The sequence below is a fragment of the Rhinatrema bivittatum genome, chromosome 3 (assembly GCF_901001135.1).
Source record: "Rhinatrema bivittatum chromosome 3, aRhiBiv1.1, whole genome shotgun sequence".
NCBI lineage: Eukaryota > Metazoa > Chordata > Amphibia > Gymnophiona > Rhinatrematidae > Rhinatrema > Rhinatrema bivittatum.
In genome coordinates, this window is record NC_042617.1 from 23,521,401 (window position 1) to 23,539,185 (window position 17,785).

At 42.6% G+C, this 17,785-nt stretch overlaps 1 protein-coding gene across 6 annotated transcripts in view; it reads left to right on the top strand.

Annotated features, from left to right (window-relative positions):
• The window catches only part of BABAM2 (BRISC and BRCA1 A complex member 2), a 624,699-nt gene extending 612,815 nt beyond the window's left edge, over positions 1–11,884 (top strand). For 5 of the 6 annotated variants that reach the window (XM_029592946.1, XM_029592943.1, XM_029592944.1 and 2 more), the window contains exon 12: positions 9,859–10,056. In XM_029592946.1, the coding sequence (XP_029448806.1) occupies positions 9,859–9,922 (64 nt within the window). In that variant the 3' untranslated portion in view covers positions 9,923–10,056. Of the gene's footprint in view, positions 1–9,858 lie in introns of all 6 variants that reach the window. The other variant, XM_029592948.1, reaches the window with a different exon arrangement.
• The last annotated feature ends 5,901 nt before the right edge of the window (positions 11,885–17,785 follow it).

Sequence of the window (17,785 nt, forward strand, 5' to 3'; positions counted from 1 at the left end):
TACTTGTGAAAAAACTTTGAAAATTTCCCTTCCTAAATATGCCATACTACCGAGCACAGTAGAGCTTTGTCTTCATAACGTGATCTTTTATCAATGTGGCACATATTACTTCAAAGATATCCGATTCTTACCCCCACCATATTCCCATCCTCAAAGTAAGCATGTGGCACGTATTACATCAGAGATGCACACCAATCCGATTCTTACCCCACTACATTCCCATCCCGCAAACAAAGTAAGCATATTTTTAAAAAAATGCAGTGCTGTTGCATGTTAATTTCTGACTGATCTACAGTAGTGTCACTGTTTTTTTAATATAATTACCAGACATGCCTTAATGGATGAATCTATTCCACTATCCGAACGTCATGTTTGCTTTTGGCATTCACTTGACATGTCTGGCCTTCATTTCAGTTAGGTGACCGGGCAATCTGCAAGAGTAACCCCTGGTCACTTTTCATTAAAGCCTTGATTCTCTAAAGCAAGAATTTGGAAAAGCAAAAAATGTTAGAGAGAGAAATTCTCCGAAATCAGGAATCATAGCTATATTGAAATATCAAAGCGAAATGCATCCTGCTGTTTTTCAAAAGGAAAATCTTTGTTATGGCATTGTGTGCTCAAAGGATATCGCCTGAACTAAGGACACTTTGTTCTCTATACTGAGTAGCAGAGTACATTTCCAGTGGATAAGTTATTACATTTGACATAATGCATTTGGTCCTAAGTTAGTTTGGCTTCCATTAATGACACGTTTCTATGCCAGAAGCAGATGGAGGCAGGCCCCATACAGACATTCGACCCATATTCCTAATGCTGCTGATGCTGTTCAGGATTTTGGCAGAATAAAAGACTGCCTTGTTAAGAGGTGACTTCAGATTTCAAAGGTATTTAAAGGACCAGTGTCTGAAGTCTACCAAGTGCCCAACTGGTACATAGCATAAAAGCCTCAAGCTTTTGCAGATAATCAGCAGACGCTGACAGGAATCTCTCCTGCTTTGCATAGAGCTATTGCTAATTTCTCAAATTGTTCTCAGTGTATGTGCTCTACCAAGTGTTTCCTACTTCTTTTGTAACAATCTCTGGGCTGCTAACGCCCTTTGGCATCCTGTATGTCAGCAGAATGTCGTCATTCTAGAACTGATGATTGACCCTTTTATTGTGGTTTCTGAAACCCTGGCCTGATACTTACATTGGTTCTGGACTCTTTGGGGGCTTTTGCCTGTTGTGTGCAGCATTGAGGGAGTTAAGGGGCTTCATCTCTGAGAAGGCAGCTGGCCGTGGTCTTTGAAGCAGGTGTAAATATACCTGCCCAAAGTACACCTGAGACGTTCAGAATAGAAGCCCCATGCCTACTCTCCCTCCGCACCCTCACTCTCCCCTGTCTCACCTCCTTCTTTAGGCTGGTAAAAGCCCACATGCTGTGAACTCGCATGAACTGGGGGAGACAGGGTTCTCCACAGATAAAGCTTGTGCATTTTGTATACTGCTCATCCCTTGAACTCTTCCACTCTTTCATTAATAAACAAGAGTAGAACAAACCTAAAAAGTCTGATTGAATCCATTTACATTTCAATTCCTGTTAAACCATTCTGCGATAAGATATCCCTCCTCCATATCTCCGCTCCCTCCCCGAAGCAGAAATCTGTCTTTCTCCTTTGCTCTCTGTGGTTCTACACATGTTAATAACAGGGACTAGGGCAGACGTAAATGTTTAATGCATTTGTAGAATTTTATCTTGCTGCAGGCTAAGGATATCGTCCTATTTTTAACATGTAGAAGTTAGCAGAGCCACGGGAACAGTGAGATGAAGGGGTGCTTTCCGACACAGTTGGACACTTCATCCTCTGATGTGGGCCAGCTTTTGATTTTACAACATTGCTGGCCCACACTCGCAAGAGTTGTTTGACAGCTTTGGGGTTCTTATACTTACAAATCTGGCAAAGCTCTCAGTCTAGAGACTGGGGCTGAAGAATGCCTCACTGCAAAGTATTGCAAAACGACTATAAAACATTTTCGCCTGGTCTGTGTTATCCAGAGGAAGAGAGACAGGATTGTAAAGTCAGTCCTTCTGCTAGAAAGGACATATAAAGAGGAATTATAAAAGTAATTTAAGGCACAATAAGAGTAAAATATTGTAGGGCATACATGTACATAATAATAGCTGGTGTGAAATTAGTATTTAACCATTTTGACATAATATCTCGTGTTAATATTAGAAATAAATACATCAAAAAGACATGGGATAGGCAAAGAGGGTCCTTAAAAGAAGGAAAACAAGAGATAAGGTAGAAGTCCAGTAACACAGGCAGTATTGCAGTAGGTAGAGAAAGTAAGGGGCTCTGAGGACTTGACTGTCTTTAGCTGTGGTTAGTTTCTATGTAATACTCAAAAGGAAAAGGGAAGGTCTCTCCTGATAACAGCACAAACAAGGGAGACCCAGTTTAAATACACTTGTGAGCTAGGACCGTTTACCTTAGGGGAAAGAAGCTTGAGGGAGGATTTAATTACACAATACACATTTATCGATGGAAACAGAGACATTTTAGGATTATTTTACTGATTTAGTCTTATGTTTTACTGATTTTTTTATGTAGGTTTAGCTGTGTTATCTTTGAATTGTATTTTAATTATTATGAGTTTTTTAACTGGTTTATGTGTATGTTATAGTGTATTTTTAATTTATTGCTTGTTTTAATTGTAAACCACTTTCATTTATTTGTCAAAAAATGGTATATCCAGATCAAATAAACTAAATTAAACTAAACAACCCAGGAAAGCTTTTTATCCCAGGAGCAACAGACAAAATAAGGAGGTACCCTGCAAAATCAAGGGGAAACAGATTTTAGGACCTTCAGAGGAAGGGATTATTTATTCAAAGAGTGACTTTATGGTGTATTTTCCTAATGAGAGCAGTAATGACTCGAAAACTGAATAGTTCCAAAACCAAATTGGACAAGGTTTCAGAGAAAAATAAGATAATCGGTGGTTAAGAACATTTATTTATAGTTTTTGGTATGATTCAGGGATTTCAGCTGATCAACATTTTTGGAATCAGAAAGAAATTATTTTACTGCTCAAAATGCAAAAAAAAAAAAAAAAAAAAAGCTTTTTGGAGATGGCATTTTTATTCTTGTTCAGTCAGGTTTAGAAATGATTATTAAACAAGAGTAAGTAATAGGAAATAGATCTAGTTATGGGGGTCTGCCAGGTACTTGCAATCCGGAATAGCCACTGTGTGAGACAGGATGCTGGGTTCAATGGATCTTGGTCTAACCCAGCATGGTATTCCTTATATTGTTATGGTCTCCAAAATTATTTTTAAAGAATGTTAGACATTACCCTTGAGAAACATATGTCCTACGTTGAAATATGGCTATGTCGAATTTCATACAACTATTTTTTGCATGTTTTTTTGAACATTTTTAAAAAATCAGTCTTCCTTGGGTTGATATTTACTGATGTAAAAACATTTCAGTTTAATCAAAAGTGCTAGCTCTGTATGATGACTCATATTTGGTCTACATACATCTCCTGGTAACTTTTGAAGTATGTGAATTATTTTTTCTATATTGTTGGTTTTGATCCTTTCTTTTTTTTTCACTCTGTCCAGCTAAGTTATATGTAGGGAGCTGTAAAAAGATGTCATACGGCAGACTGTAGAGTCCCATCCCAACGGTTTACAGTCTGGTAGACTTTTTTCTCATTCTGTTTATATGGGGAGAAGAATTTACCTCATCAGGCCTGAAGTGACTGCTTAAAATGTAAGAAGCTCTGTAGTAAGAAGGGCAGACATACCACACAAACAGGCCCATACAGTAAAAACGCGGGAGAGCGGGCGAGCGCCCAGGTCACTCTCCTGTGCGCGCGATTCAGTATTTTAATTTATAAAAATTAGGCCCGGCGGTAAAAAGAGGCACTAGGGACACTACCACGTCCCTAGCGCCTCTTTTTTGATGGAAGCGGCAGCTGTCAGCGGGTTGACAGCCGACGCTCAATTTTGCCGGCGTCAGTTCTCGAGCCCGCTGACAGCCATGGGTTCGGAAACCGGACGCCAGCAAAATTGAGCGTCCGGTTTTCGACCCGCCAGCCGCAGGCCCATTTTAAATTTTTTATTTTTTACTTTTTTAAACTTTCGGGACCTTCGATTTAATATCGCCATGATATTAAGTCAGAGAGTGCACAGAAAAGCAGTTTTTACTGCTTTTCTGTGCACTTTCCCGGTGCCCGGAGAAATTAGCGCCTACCTTTGGGTAGGTGCTAATTTCTGAAAGCAAACTGTGCGGCTTGGCTGCACATTTTGCTTCCTGAATCGCACGGGAATACCTAATAGGGCCATCAACATGCATTTGCATGTTGCGGGCGCTATTAGGTTCGGGGGGGTTGGACGCACGTTTTGGACGCGCTATTACCCCTTAGTGAATAAGGAGTAAAGCTAGCGCGTCCAAAACGCGTGTCCAAATGCCGGCTAACAGTGCGCTCCATCGGAGCGCACTGTACTGTATTGGCCTGTAACAGGGGAGATGGGAGAGTTGATGAGGTCCCATTTTGCAGAGTTGTATAGTGGTACAGGAAATACTGATAGCGATTTAATCAGGGCCTTTCTAGATAGTTATTCTCCCTTCCATTTCAGAGGACCTGAAGGCTTCTATCTCTGCAATGGAAATTCAAAGAGCCCCCTGGAAAGAATCCTGGCTCATAAGGGATACCATCTAGATTTTTACAAGAAATGTTTGCTTGAACTCTGAGCAGTTCTTCAGGAATTCTTTCATTATTTGCGGGAGTCTCCCTCCTCTGCTGCCAAGCTGTTAGACATTAGTATTGTCCTCATATATAAAAACCAGATGTAAATTCTTATCAGCTCATTTCACGGATCAACTCTTCACTTCAAGATTCTGTGCAAGGTCCTCCAACTGAGGATGGAGAAGCTCATGTCCCTTTCTGTCCATCAGAACCAGACCAGGTTCATTAAGAGAAGGTTGTCAGTACATAATACACAGAAACTCTTTAATTTTATCCATCAACTAAGTATCATAAAAATATCACAGGCAGTGACCGCATTGGACACTAACAAAGTCTTTGATATGATTCAGTGGCCTTTTCTGTTTGTGGTATTAAAAGAAATGTGGGGCTCTCTGATGATTTTGACTAAATCAGAGCCCTGTATTCCTGGGCCAGGATTCTGATCAATGGGACTTTGAATCAGGCCTTCTCTATATTCACTGGTACCAAATAGGGCTGTCCTTTTCTATCTGATCTTGCAATAGAATCCATGACGCAGGCAGTTAGGGGCAGTGCACAAACAATAGGGATAAGATTTACTGGATTCACACACGATCGCATTATGCGGTCAGCATCTTGTATCTAACCCAGCTTAACTCATCAGCCCCTGCATTGATGCAGTTGCTCAGGGAACATAGGGAGGTATCTGGATATTGGATTAACATTGATAAATGTGAAATATTTCCGCCGGGGTGGGAAACCCTGCTTGCCGAGATGTTTGGCTCATTTTAGGGTCTCAGAAGATGGATTTACCTACTCAAGAATAAGGGTAGTTCCTAAATTCTGAAACCTGTGCAAGCTAAATTATGTCCCGTTTCTTTCAAGACTTAGAAGAGATATGAGGGATTGGACAGATCTGTTTATCTCTTGGGCAAGATGAATTAATCTGCTTAAAATGTGTATCCTCCCTTAGTTCATGGATTTGTTTCAACATGTCCCATACAGAATACCCCAGACAACATTCTCCTTTCCTGGCAGAATAAAGTGACCTATATTAGTATGGATCCCCTTCACAGACCCAAGTCTCAAGACAGTATGGGGTTACCAGATGTGAGGATATCTTACTAAGCAGCAATTCTACTCTTTCATGAGTCCAGCTAGAAAGAGAGGTGTAGACCTACTGCTGCTCTTGACACTAACCTGTAACTCCCTCTCTGCTTGGAAAATTCTTTAAAACAACCCCATAATGATTTGCAAGCCAATGTGTAAAATTTTCACAGTCCCCATCTACTCCATCAAGTTCAGGTAGCCATTATTTTTTCCAAGGTTTTCCAGGACAGCTTCAGCTCTATGATGGCAGGGCTATGGACGCTCGGGGTCGCATATTCATATTTGGTGGTCTGCAGCAAAGTTTTTTGATTTTGAGGTGAAGATGAATCGGAGATTAAAAGAATTTCTGATTGCACCATTTCCTTAACACCAAGGGGCGGATTTTCAGAGCCCTGCTCGCCTAAATCCGCCCAAAACCGGGCGGATTTAGGCGAGCAGGGCCCTGCGCGCCGGTAAGCCTATTTTACATAGGCCTACTGGCGCGCGCAGAGCCCCGGGACTCGCATAAGTCCCGGGGTTCTCCGAGGGGGACGTGTCGGGGGCGTGTCGGGGGGGCGGGCCCGAACCGCGCGGCGTTTAGGGGGCGTGCCGGGAGCGTTTCGAGGGCAGACCCGGAGGCGTGGTTACGGCCCGGGGCGGCCCGGGGGCGTGGCCGCACCCTCCGGACCCACCCCCAGGTCGCGTCCTGGCGCGCAGGAGGCCCGCTGACGCGCGGGGATTTACGCCTCCCTCCGGGAGGCGTAAATCCCCCGACAAAGGTAACGGGGGGGCTTAGACAGGGCCGGGTGGGTGGGTTAGGTAGGGGAAGGGAGGGGAAGGTGAGGGGAGGGGAGGGCAAAAGGAAGTTCCCTCCGAGGCCGCTCCGATTTCGGAGCGGCCTTGGAGGGAACGGGGGTAGGCTGCGCGGCTCGGCGCACGCCGGCTATACAGAATTGATAGCCTTGCGCGCGCCGATCCAGGATTTTAGTGGATACGCGCGGCTCCGCGCGTATCCACTAAAATCCAGCGTACTTTTGCTTGCGCCTGATGCGCCAGCAAAAGTAGGCCTATTCGCATAGTTTGAAAATCTACCCCCAAGTGTATGCCTGCTGGAAGGTTATCCATATTTCTGCAAGAACTAAGAGTCTTATTACTCATTTCATTCATGCCATCAGACATACCGTTGTCCAATTATGGAAAGAGACCCCGAGCACAATACAATGGAAAAAGCAACTGTTTGAAATAGCATTGATAGAAAGAGATTACCTACATTCTCAAGAGGGAGCTTGATGCATACAACAAAATATGGCATAAGTACTAGTCCAGCATGAATTGTGACACCCTTATTAACTGAGGAATGGCCCTGAAAGCTCACTCGCTAATCATTTAGTCACTTGAAAAGCTTACATTATTATGTGGGGATTACATTCTTCTGTGTATATCTTTTTAATATGCAGATATCCAAGAGCCTGTGTGTTCTGTCAAGATGCATTTTATGGATGTATAAATTGCCAAGAAACTATTTGTCTGTTAAGCCAAATTAAAATTTAAAAAAAAAAAAAAGTAACAAGCATGGTTAGCACACGGTAGCAGGATAGGTTATACTCATGTTTACACTAAGAACGAGTATTACTGAACTCTAGTATTTAAGGATACCGAAGGCCACTAGGTTCGATTGAGGAACAATCTGCAGCTGGAATGGAGATGACACAGAGATGATAGCACAGAGTCTTTGGAGTATCTTATTCACACTATGGGGGAACTCCATTGCCTGCGCTCATCAATGGAAAAACTCTTCTAATGTCCATCTTCCTGCATAGACAGGACCCCCCCACACACACACACCCCACCCCCCAAGAACTGATTCATCCCTCGAGGGGGGAGCAGAGGAAGGAATGGATTTTTAAAAAGCAGAAATAAAACTATTGGGATTACAAAACATGAGCATTTAATGGAACTAGCCAGAATTTATAGAAATTACCGACGTAAGTAAATCACTAATAATATAGGCATGAAGGAGGAATCATTGACAGGGTAATCAGAAGATCTTCATGCAGAGACACTGACTGTGAAATGGAATGATAGCCGAGGATTCGGGAAACCCTTTTGTGCGATAACCTGATGAGTGCATTGTAAAGTGTACACGGATTGGATTCATATGTTCATCAGCAATAAGATTTAGGGAAATGTTCCCAAAAGATAAGGAAGGGCTAGACCTGAGTTATTTTTCTTTACTTGATTTGTATCCCACCTTCCAGAGCAGATTGCATTCAGGTACTGTCGGTATTTCCCTATCCCCAAAGAGCTTAGAGCACAGGAAATCAGGACCTTAGTATTTGCTCGTATGCACCCCCCTCTCTGACTGCACCATGTAAGGTCCCTCCGCTTCCTCCTGCATCGTGCTCTGTGTCCCCCCCTCCGTTGCATAGCATGTGCTCCTCGAACATTCAAGCACCAGCGCTGGCATTGGCTCTACTAGGACTCAGCCTCTTCATGACTTTGTGATTATTTTCTTTTTTTTTCACTCATCTCTTGATTTATAAACTTCTGCTAGATCCTAAGCTAATCAGATTCTGCCATTTTCCAGCTAAAATGGGTGAGAATGCTCATTAGTTTTGAAAACTTGGCCCATTGGGCTGTACGTGAATATCAGCCCCAGTTCTTGCTTGATTAGAGTCACTGGTATCGCGCGCCGTCAGACGGCTGTGAAGGAAATCGGGTTAATAGAAATGTAATATTGGTGTCTTCTTTTCAAAGCGAGATTTGCCGGAGCTTTATTAAAGCCTTTTGACAGCACAAGCAAGCCAAGCCTGGCTGCTGGGGTGGAGACCACGATTCCCTCATCGCATATTATTGTGCTTTGTTGTTTTTCCTGTTCCTGCTGCAGCTTGTCCTGTGACCTGGAAAACTTGTTTTATTTAAATGCTTGACACCCAAAACAAACCTGTTCTTGGCCATGTGACAAGAGGGTTTGTCCTCCCTAAACCATGGGTACGCTGTTTATTACAAAGGGTTTGACTGATTGGCTGTTTATGTGTAACACCCATGGATTATCCCTGTACATCTTAACCCCTCCCAAAGACAGAACGTGCCACTTTCTTGTAGGTCAAAGACATAAAAAACAACAGTTTTCTGATTTCTCACAATATAAGTCCACACTTAGAAAATTCATGCTATGTGGTCATTTCTTTAGCGACCATCGGCTTCTAGTTCTGTAAATACTTTGCATGCATCATTCCAGCATGCCAAGCTGGTATCTAGGCCAGGTTTTATAATAACTGTTGATTAAAACAGTATAATTTATAATGAATCACTCCTCCTATACATGACCTTCATCCAAAATTCCTTTATGTAAATACTACTTTTATTTGAGTTAAGTGAGAAATTTAAAGTTCTTATGTTCTTAACTTCTCTTAACAAATAAAAAAAAAGGAAGACCTGTACTCATAATCTCACCTTTATTTTAAGACTGTTTTCTGTGCGGGGGTTGGGGGTGGTTAAGTGGGGCATTTCCATACACTGCAGTTGGCTTTTGTTGTCACTTAAGCCCTACAGTGGGGAAATCAAAAAAAGAAACTTGGCTAAACTAATGGTGGAGGAGCAAGCAAGATGGGACTTCAGCATAGCCCTTCGTGTAATCCATGATGGAAAGGTACCCCCTCCTTCCCCATCTATGAAAATCTGTACTAGGTCTAGAGAAACCTTAACTATCTCGTTTTAGATCTCTCAGAATCACTAATTGCCCATCCACTTATAGAAAATCTCACTTTCAGGATGCTCAGAATGAACGATCATGAGTTTTCAGTGCAATAATTCATTTAAATAGAAATAAAGATAAATGGCCCACATTCTGGGTTAGGCTAATTAAGACCATTTTTAAACTCTTAGAGGCCCGGTTACACATCCCAAATTAAAGTACCTGCTGGACGGGCAGCAGCAGGAACCTATATTCACTGCTAATAATTTGTTTTGGTTTCATCCCTATGAAATAGTTTCTTTTTCCATAGGGTCGTTTGCTAACCAGGCGCCTTTCTTGTTTTTTTTTCCCAGGGCTTATTTCAAAACGTTTGTCCCTCAGTTCCAAGAGGCAGCGTTTGCCAATGGAAAGCTCTAAGGCAGCATCGGGGATTGGAAGGCTGAGAGGATCCATGTGCTTGGTAGCTTACGGGATGACAGCCTACGAGCCAGCTGCTCTTTACGGTGCCTCTGATGACCAGGGGGAGCATTCATTCAGTGCGAGATGAAGATTGCTGCTTCTCTTGCTTAATTCTAGAATGAATAAGGGGATGCTTTCATTTTTTTTTCATGTTGCTGTAATTTTTTCCAGTACTGTAATTGCAAAATAGTGATGTTTATTTGCCACTTTTCCATGAATGTGGAACAAAATGAAATGTCATATGCGCTACATCTTACTTCCAGATATGCTTATGCTTCGGAGGTCTGTCAAGAACTGATCTTTCACCTACTCCAGCGTTTTGTCTTTTTTTCCCTGCTATTACTGAATGCTGACACCACGCAAACAGTGCCTTAGTATCCAGGTACAAATGGACATTTGATTGCCAAAGCCCTGGAACTGGGGTTGCTTTAGGACAGGGGTGCTCAAACCGGTCCTCGGGGGCCCCCCAGCCAGTCGGGTTTTCAGGATACCCCTAATGAATATGCATGAGATTTATTTGCATGCACTGCCTCCTCTGTGTGCAGGTATTTCTCATGCATATTCATTAGGGATATCCTGAAAACCTGACTGGCTGAGGGGATCCCCAAGGACCGGTAGTGGGCAGGACTGGATTTTCCATTAGGACACATTGAAAAGGCAAATCTGGCCCTGACGGAAGAGGAGTTGCATCCCCACTGTGGCACACACAGATAACTGTGCCCTAGCCTCTGAGCACTCACCTCCCCACCACACACACACACACACACACACACACACACATACGCAGGTTACCCCAAACCAAGACTGCTGCTCTGGTGGCAGAAGTGACAAGAAGATATCCCACTGCTGCCACTCACTCTGCAAGCAAGTTTAATGCTGGTGGGGCAGCACCTCCTGCCTGTTCATCTCACAGTGTATGTATGAGAAGTGCCAGGAAGAGGCTTGTGGTACTGGGACCAGCAGGACCTCCTCTCGCTCTTCGGTTAAGGTCACTAAAGGAGAAAGGGGGCAGCAGGGATGTATCCCGGGAAAGAGAAAAACAGGAAAAGATTAGATGGCACATTGGCCACCTTTTCTTCACCCTCCTGCCCACGCAGGGCCTGACACTTCCCCTCCCCCTCCTGTCACCTTCACCCCAGTGTGGAGGGAGAACTCCCTCCCCTTCCACCTAGGGGCCTGAGACTGTTAAACCTGGCCCTGCAACTTGGTAAGTGATTTCAAGGGGGGGGGATTTACATTTGTGCCATAACCAAAATTCAAATACTATAGTCATTTATTTACAAACATTTAATATTCTCCTTTTCTTAAGATAATCTCAAGGTGGATTACAGACAAAATTACAATTGGAATGACAATTCTAGTTGCATCACAGATCACAATGATCACAGGAGCATTGACCTTAAAGGAGGGCATGTAAACAGATTACATGTGTACCAGCTGCCAGGGCACTGAAGCCCAGAGCAAGGCTGTTGTGTCACATCCCGGGTGTTGCTGCAATACCGCAGTTGTATCATAATTGTCTAATCCATATCCAAAAACTCAGCCTAGAAATGCCCCAGTAATGTTTCCATACTGTTTCATAGACGCACCACATGACACCCTTCAGTGCACCTGGTATTTTTAACGAGGGCTGTTATCCAAATTGGAACAAACCTAGTACAATAATGTTAAGCTTTGAATAGTTAGCCTGAAAATCTCCGTAGGTTTATTTACGCTTGCATTTTTATTTTTTTTTAATATGGGTCAGAGTGGGTGGGGTAAATGCTAAATGTTTCACTTTAGGCAGAAAAGCACCTGACTCGGGCTAAACTGGGAGAACCTGAAGGAACACCGTGCCAGATGTGCAGCTCTGGAAATTCTAGGCACTGGGTACTGGGATACTTGGCGCACGCTATAATTAAATACACTCCTTTAACAAAACGCCTAATGTTTCCTTTTGTACTTAACTACGTGATTGAAGACACAGCGTTCGGATTTCTAAAATAAAACTTGAATTAAAAGAGATGACCTTAGAGAGGGACTGCCAGAGCTATTTTGTTGTTCAAGAAAATGATGGTAAATGAGAACATTGTAATCACATAGCGTAGGAGGCTGGGAGTTGGGGAGCCGTGTCTCTTTTAACCATTGGTCCTTTTCATATTTTTATTGTGTAGTTCTGTTATAGTGGCAACCTGACTTCTGATACTAGCACATAGAGTGCAGGTCCTGCAGTGATAGTGCCGCAGCGCGATGTACGGAGCTTCATTCCTGCGCTGACATTAGTAGCAGCTGGGTTCCTGCTTTCACAGGAATTATAAAAAGATAATACAGGACTGAATTTTCAAAACAAATCCTATTTTATATGGAAGTCAGGGTTCAAATCCCGTTGTTATTGTTTGTGACCTTGAGCAAGTCACTTCAGCTCTCCATTACCTCAGATACAAACTAAGGGGTATATTTTCTAAGCCACAATAAACACTTAATGCATTTTTTTGAGCAATATTGCTCAATAGTTTTCCCCAAAAATGTTCCACATTTAAATAAGCTGCTTTGCATGCATAAAATTTGCAAATGCATGCAAAGCAGCTCATACATACCTAATCTTATGCAAATAAAATGACGCAGCTTGCCTCAAATAGCGCAAGCCGCGTTATTTTCCAAAACATTAGCTGCAACTTTTGTTGGAGGCGTCGGGATATTAACACACCTGCCGAAGCCTCCGTGCTGAAATTGAAAGAGCCATGACAGCCCAAATAACCCCCAGCCCTGGGGTCTGAGTTAGACCCAACTACTGCTAGAGGCGGCTCTAGAGTTAAAAAATAAATAAATAAATAAATGTGAATAATTGTGTGGCAACCCCCTGCCCCCCTACCCAAACTCCTCCCTTCTCAAAATTGGCCAGACACCCCCCTCCCCCTCAGTTTCAGTTGGTTCATTTGATACACCTTGGGTACTGGACCTGATTTGGGGGTGCTCACTTCTGAACGGGGTGCTGTGGCCAGGGAGGGGCTGCTATGCACTGTATCAACGCATGGGAGATTTGTAATCCACATTGAACTTGACGTGGAATCGTGGAATAGAAGACAGCAGAGCAACCCAAGGAAGATAGCTCAAAATAAATTCTCATTAAAAAAGAAATACTAGAAGCCATTTCAAAAACAAAAGCTGCCAGTGAGAGGTATAGAATTTAATGCTGAAAGTGAAACGGGTAACTTTGAGGAATGGGTTAAGCAGAAAGTCGTCACCTCTCTGTAAACGGTGCAGTATCTGACACACAAACATTGTGCTGGTAGTACATACATCAAGTACCCTAATTTAATGTTCTGATTTATATTTCACCGTTCATAACTGGTCAGCCACTTCATAGCGGTTTACATTCAGGCACCGTAGGTATTTCCCTGACCCCAGAAAGGCTTACAAGCCAAGGGACCTATTTACTAAAAACGTTATCCGATTCTGTGTCTACGGGAAAAAGTGCTTAGTAAATAGGGCCCCAATAGGGTCATTTTTCAATTCACGTTAGGGCATTATCACCATAACGCATACAATAAATAACACATCGCAGGATGCGCATGCAAATTCTAAAAATGTAGTGAAAAGGGAGGAGTTTGGGCAGAGTTTATGAAAATGAGGGGTCTTTAAGGCTGCGTGCAATAGCATAACGCATGTTATCACACGTTTTAACGCCAGAAATAACGACACTTTTTTCCCTGGCATTATGCCTGAACCTGGCAGCTAGGTAGAGAGTGCACCAAACTAGGGCGAGAGTACATTGTACAAATCTCAACTTTGTGTATATTTCCTCACGCCAAATCACATCCAATCTTCACTGATGTGTACTGTGCTGTTTGTACCTCTGACTGTGCATGTAAAACCACCACCAAAACCCCACCTCGAGTTACTAGTTGGCCCTCCTGCAGTGGTATAAATAGTTTACTTATATGGGAGTCTTATAAAGAGTGTCTCTCTCTCTCTCCCCCCCCTCCCCATGACAGCCCAAAATCTGGAAATGCCTGTCTGGCCACTTCTCAGCTTGCAATGTGAAAATAACGCGCGTTGCAGTATCTCAAAAATTACCCTAACTGCGCCCCTCTTTTTTTTTTTTTTTTTTAATCGCGGGCGCTATTCACGCAAAATTTATAGGAAAATGATAAAAATCCAGTTCTAAGTTTGGACTTGAGGCAATGGAGGGTGAAATGACCTGCCCAAAATCACCAGGAGCATCATCGGTGGGATTTCCACTCTGACCTCCCTGGTTGGTGGCCGGCTGCTGTAAGCAGCCTCTACCCTAGCTCTGCCAACCACTCTGCTCTGTTTTATTATAAGAGCTAAGCAACCCTTGTAAGGATGTAGAAGAGGAGATAAGGACAAAAGAAATTTAAAAAAAAAAAACAAAACAAAACCAGGAACGTAATATCAGGTTTTCAGTTCAACATACACTTTTACTGTTATGTATTTCCTAGAATGTAAAAGATGGGTGGGCACGTTCGTTCTTGCCACCCTAAAGGCAGAATTTGAGCTAGCCCTTGTTTGTGTCTTGGTGCCAGCATGATGGGGCTGGAAATCTTTCTTTGCCAGAAGCAATCTACGGTTGACGTGTTTGGATCCCACTGTGGGTTGACAGTCACATGACTTTGCCCCAGGGGATTGTTTGAGCAATACTAAAGCATTCTGCATTGGCAGAGGCTTCTCTTTTTTTTTTGCCTTCTGCCGCTGGCTAACCATGACATGGAGTGAATTTTTCAAAGGACTTGCACGTGTAAAAGTAGCAATTTTCAAAAGCCCATATTTTTTTTTTCACTTGCAAAGTCCATTTATGTGTGTAAAACCTTCTGAAAATTGCCGCCTGTGTAATAAGAAGAGGAAAATTGGAAAACGGGAACAAAATGGCAGTCAGCTAATACTGTCCAGTGAACAAAACAGGGATAAGAGGACCAGTCCAGTGGCTCAGTGGCAGTGCCAAACAGTGTCCCTGCTTTGTTTCCTGGGGTGGGCCTTTCAAAGCTGTGTCAGCTGGGGCTGGTAATGCTGCAGAAGCAGCGTTCACAGCCCCTGGAGGGAGGCAGTTAAGGTTAAACAGGGTAAATGAGTTACATGACACGGTGTGGAAGGTGAGTCCTGAGAGCTTTTCTGTGAACGTTTGTTCTTTATAGATGATGAATTGAGTTGAAATCAGCCTCTGCCCATTCCAGAAACCCTTACCAACTGGATCAGGTATACCTTGATCCAGACAAGCAGCTCACCCCGAATCAAAGTGCCCCCTTACAATGGTCCCTATGTAGAGTATCAGGCTGAGCCTTATAAAGAAGCTCTCTCTCTCTCTTCCTACCAAGGAGCTGTAGGAAATTGGTGCATGTAACATACGCGTGCTGGCAGAGGAAAATTAGGGGTTACGCACATCAGTGCTGGCCCCACCTCTAGAACGTCCATTCTCTGTCCCTTTTTCTGGGCCACTGTACATCAATGTATGCGCACCTTTCCCGGATATTTAAAATGTGCTTAGCTCCCGGGTGGCCCACTTACACGTGTATGTGGCTGTTCTTGCGCGTGCAAGGCTTAAAAAATCTCCCTCATGGTGCAGAGGTGTTCCTGAGGGCGAGATTAGGTCAGGAGAAGCAACAAAGCTCTCCGATCGCATTTCACCTGCTCTCAAACAAGTCCATGAGTTGCCAGTGATGTCAAGAACCGGGCTTAAAGCTTAGAGTGATCTGTGGTATTTGCCAGACATGAACGGTGTATCATCAGAACCATGTCCTATGTTTGTCCCAGGACCTACAACTAATTGAGCCTCCATTACCAGAAACCAAATTGGTTCGTACACAAAAGAGGACATATTTTTTTCATGGGGACGAGTCCCTTCCAAAATCAAAAACTTGTAATTCATAGGGGATTATTTGCAATTCAGGAAGCTATGTGGTGTGGTTTTTCAATGCTACAAGTTAAGAGAATTGGGAAATGCTGCAATTTTTAGGGTATTCAGGATTGTTTTTGGAAAAATTTTCTAAATTGTGTTGATTTATTTTAATTGCATTGATGCAGTATATGTTCTGTTTGTCTCTATTGTAATTTGCATTATTCCTGTAAGCTGTTCAGAGGGATTTTGTGGATTTTTTTTTAAGTTGAGCTCCTAATAAAGTGAAATGAAAAATAAATAAAAAACCAGCATGTAATTTGGGCTGGAGAAAGCAAGTGTAAATCTTTATGGGTACTTTAGACGATGGCAATAATAGTTTTGCTTTATTGATGCTAATCCTGCACGAGCAAAACAACCCATGGTATTTTCGCCATTGTGGGGAGTTTAATTATTGCCCCCCATATGTAGATACACAAACCCTTACAGATTTCTGACAAACCAATTGTGACTGATGTAAGGGAGAGAAAATCATTTGTGGTGGGAATAAATTTCTCTACTTATTTTTTTTTTTTTCACAGTCACAGCACTTTCCCCCGGTCCTGTGCCCATTACTCTTACACAGACCCAGCACTCACATCCCCATAACCAACTGCGAGGGGAGATACATCCCATCGTGTCCGCTGAGGGAGGGGGAGAGTGATCCCTGGAGTAGGAAAGGTCAGAGTGGGAAAAGGCAATAAGCTCCCAGAAAAGATTATTTATTTATTTTATTTAAAAGTTTTTATATACCGTCATTAAGTTATTCACCATCATAACGGTTTACAATAGGCACCTATATCAAAGGAAAATATATCTCATAATTTACATGGATGGTGCCATTAGAATTCGGTAACAAACAAGAGTTTATATCAAAAGACATTACTTGTGGATGAGTGTTAAGTAGAGAGTCATTCTGAAGGTTGACTATAGTTAAAAATAGGTTGAACTAATTCCATTAGGAGCTGGAAAATAGTCATTGGGTGCTTTATGCCGCTTATCTTTAAATTCATTTATTTAATTTATTTAATTGCCTGCTTCGCTCTCCTTCTTGAAGGCTTGTTTGAAAAGCCAGGTTTTGAGTTGCGTTTTGAAAAATTTATGATTGCTCTGTAGTCTGAGGTCAAGGGGCATGGAGTTCCATAATGTGGGTCCGGCTAGAGATAATGCGCGATCCCTCACCTGGGTGAGTCTTGCTGTTTTTACGGATGGAATGGGTAGAAGTGCTCTGTTTGCTGATCTTAGATTTCTGTGTGGGACGTGTACTTTAAGTGCTGTGTTCAGCCATTCTGCTTTTTCGGCGTGGATGAGTTTGTGTATTAAGCACAGTGCTTTTAATTGAATTCTTTGTTCTATGGGTAGCCAATGTAGAGCGGCAAGTGTATCGGATATGTGATCTCTTTTGCTTTTTCCAGTGAGAATTCTAGCTGCAGCATTTTGTAAAATCTGTAGTGGTCTTATTGTAGTGTTGGGTAGGCCTAGTAGCAAAGCATTGCAGTAGTCTGTGCTTGCAAATATCAGAGGTTGAAGAACAGTGCGAAAGTTTGGTAGGGATAGTAATGGCTTAAGTTTTCTGAGTATCATGAGTTTAGCATATCCTTCTTTTACCTTTAGAGATATGTGTTGTTTGAGGTTTAGTTCATTGTCAATAATTACTCCGAGATTGCGCACTTTCTTAGTTAAGTCAATTTGTTTGCTGTTATTGATAAATATTGGAGTTTGTGTGATATTCAGGCTTTTCCTTTCTAAGTGTATAAATTCGTTTTGTCAATGTTGATTATCAGCTCCATTTGGTTTAGTAGTTGTTTTATTATGTCCAGATACATCATGGCCAAGCCTAATGTTTTTTCAATAGTTTCAACAAACTAAAGACTACAAATCCCAGGGTGCAAAGGGGGGTTGGTGCAATTATGGGGCTCTGGGGGCAGGGCTTCCAAGAGTGAGGCAGGCCG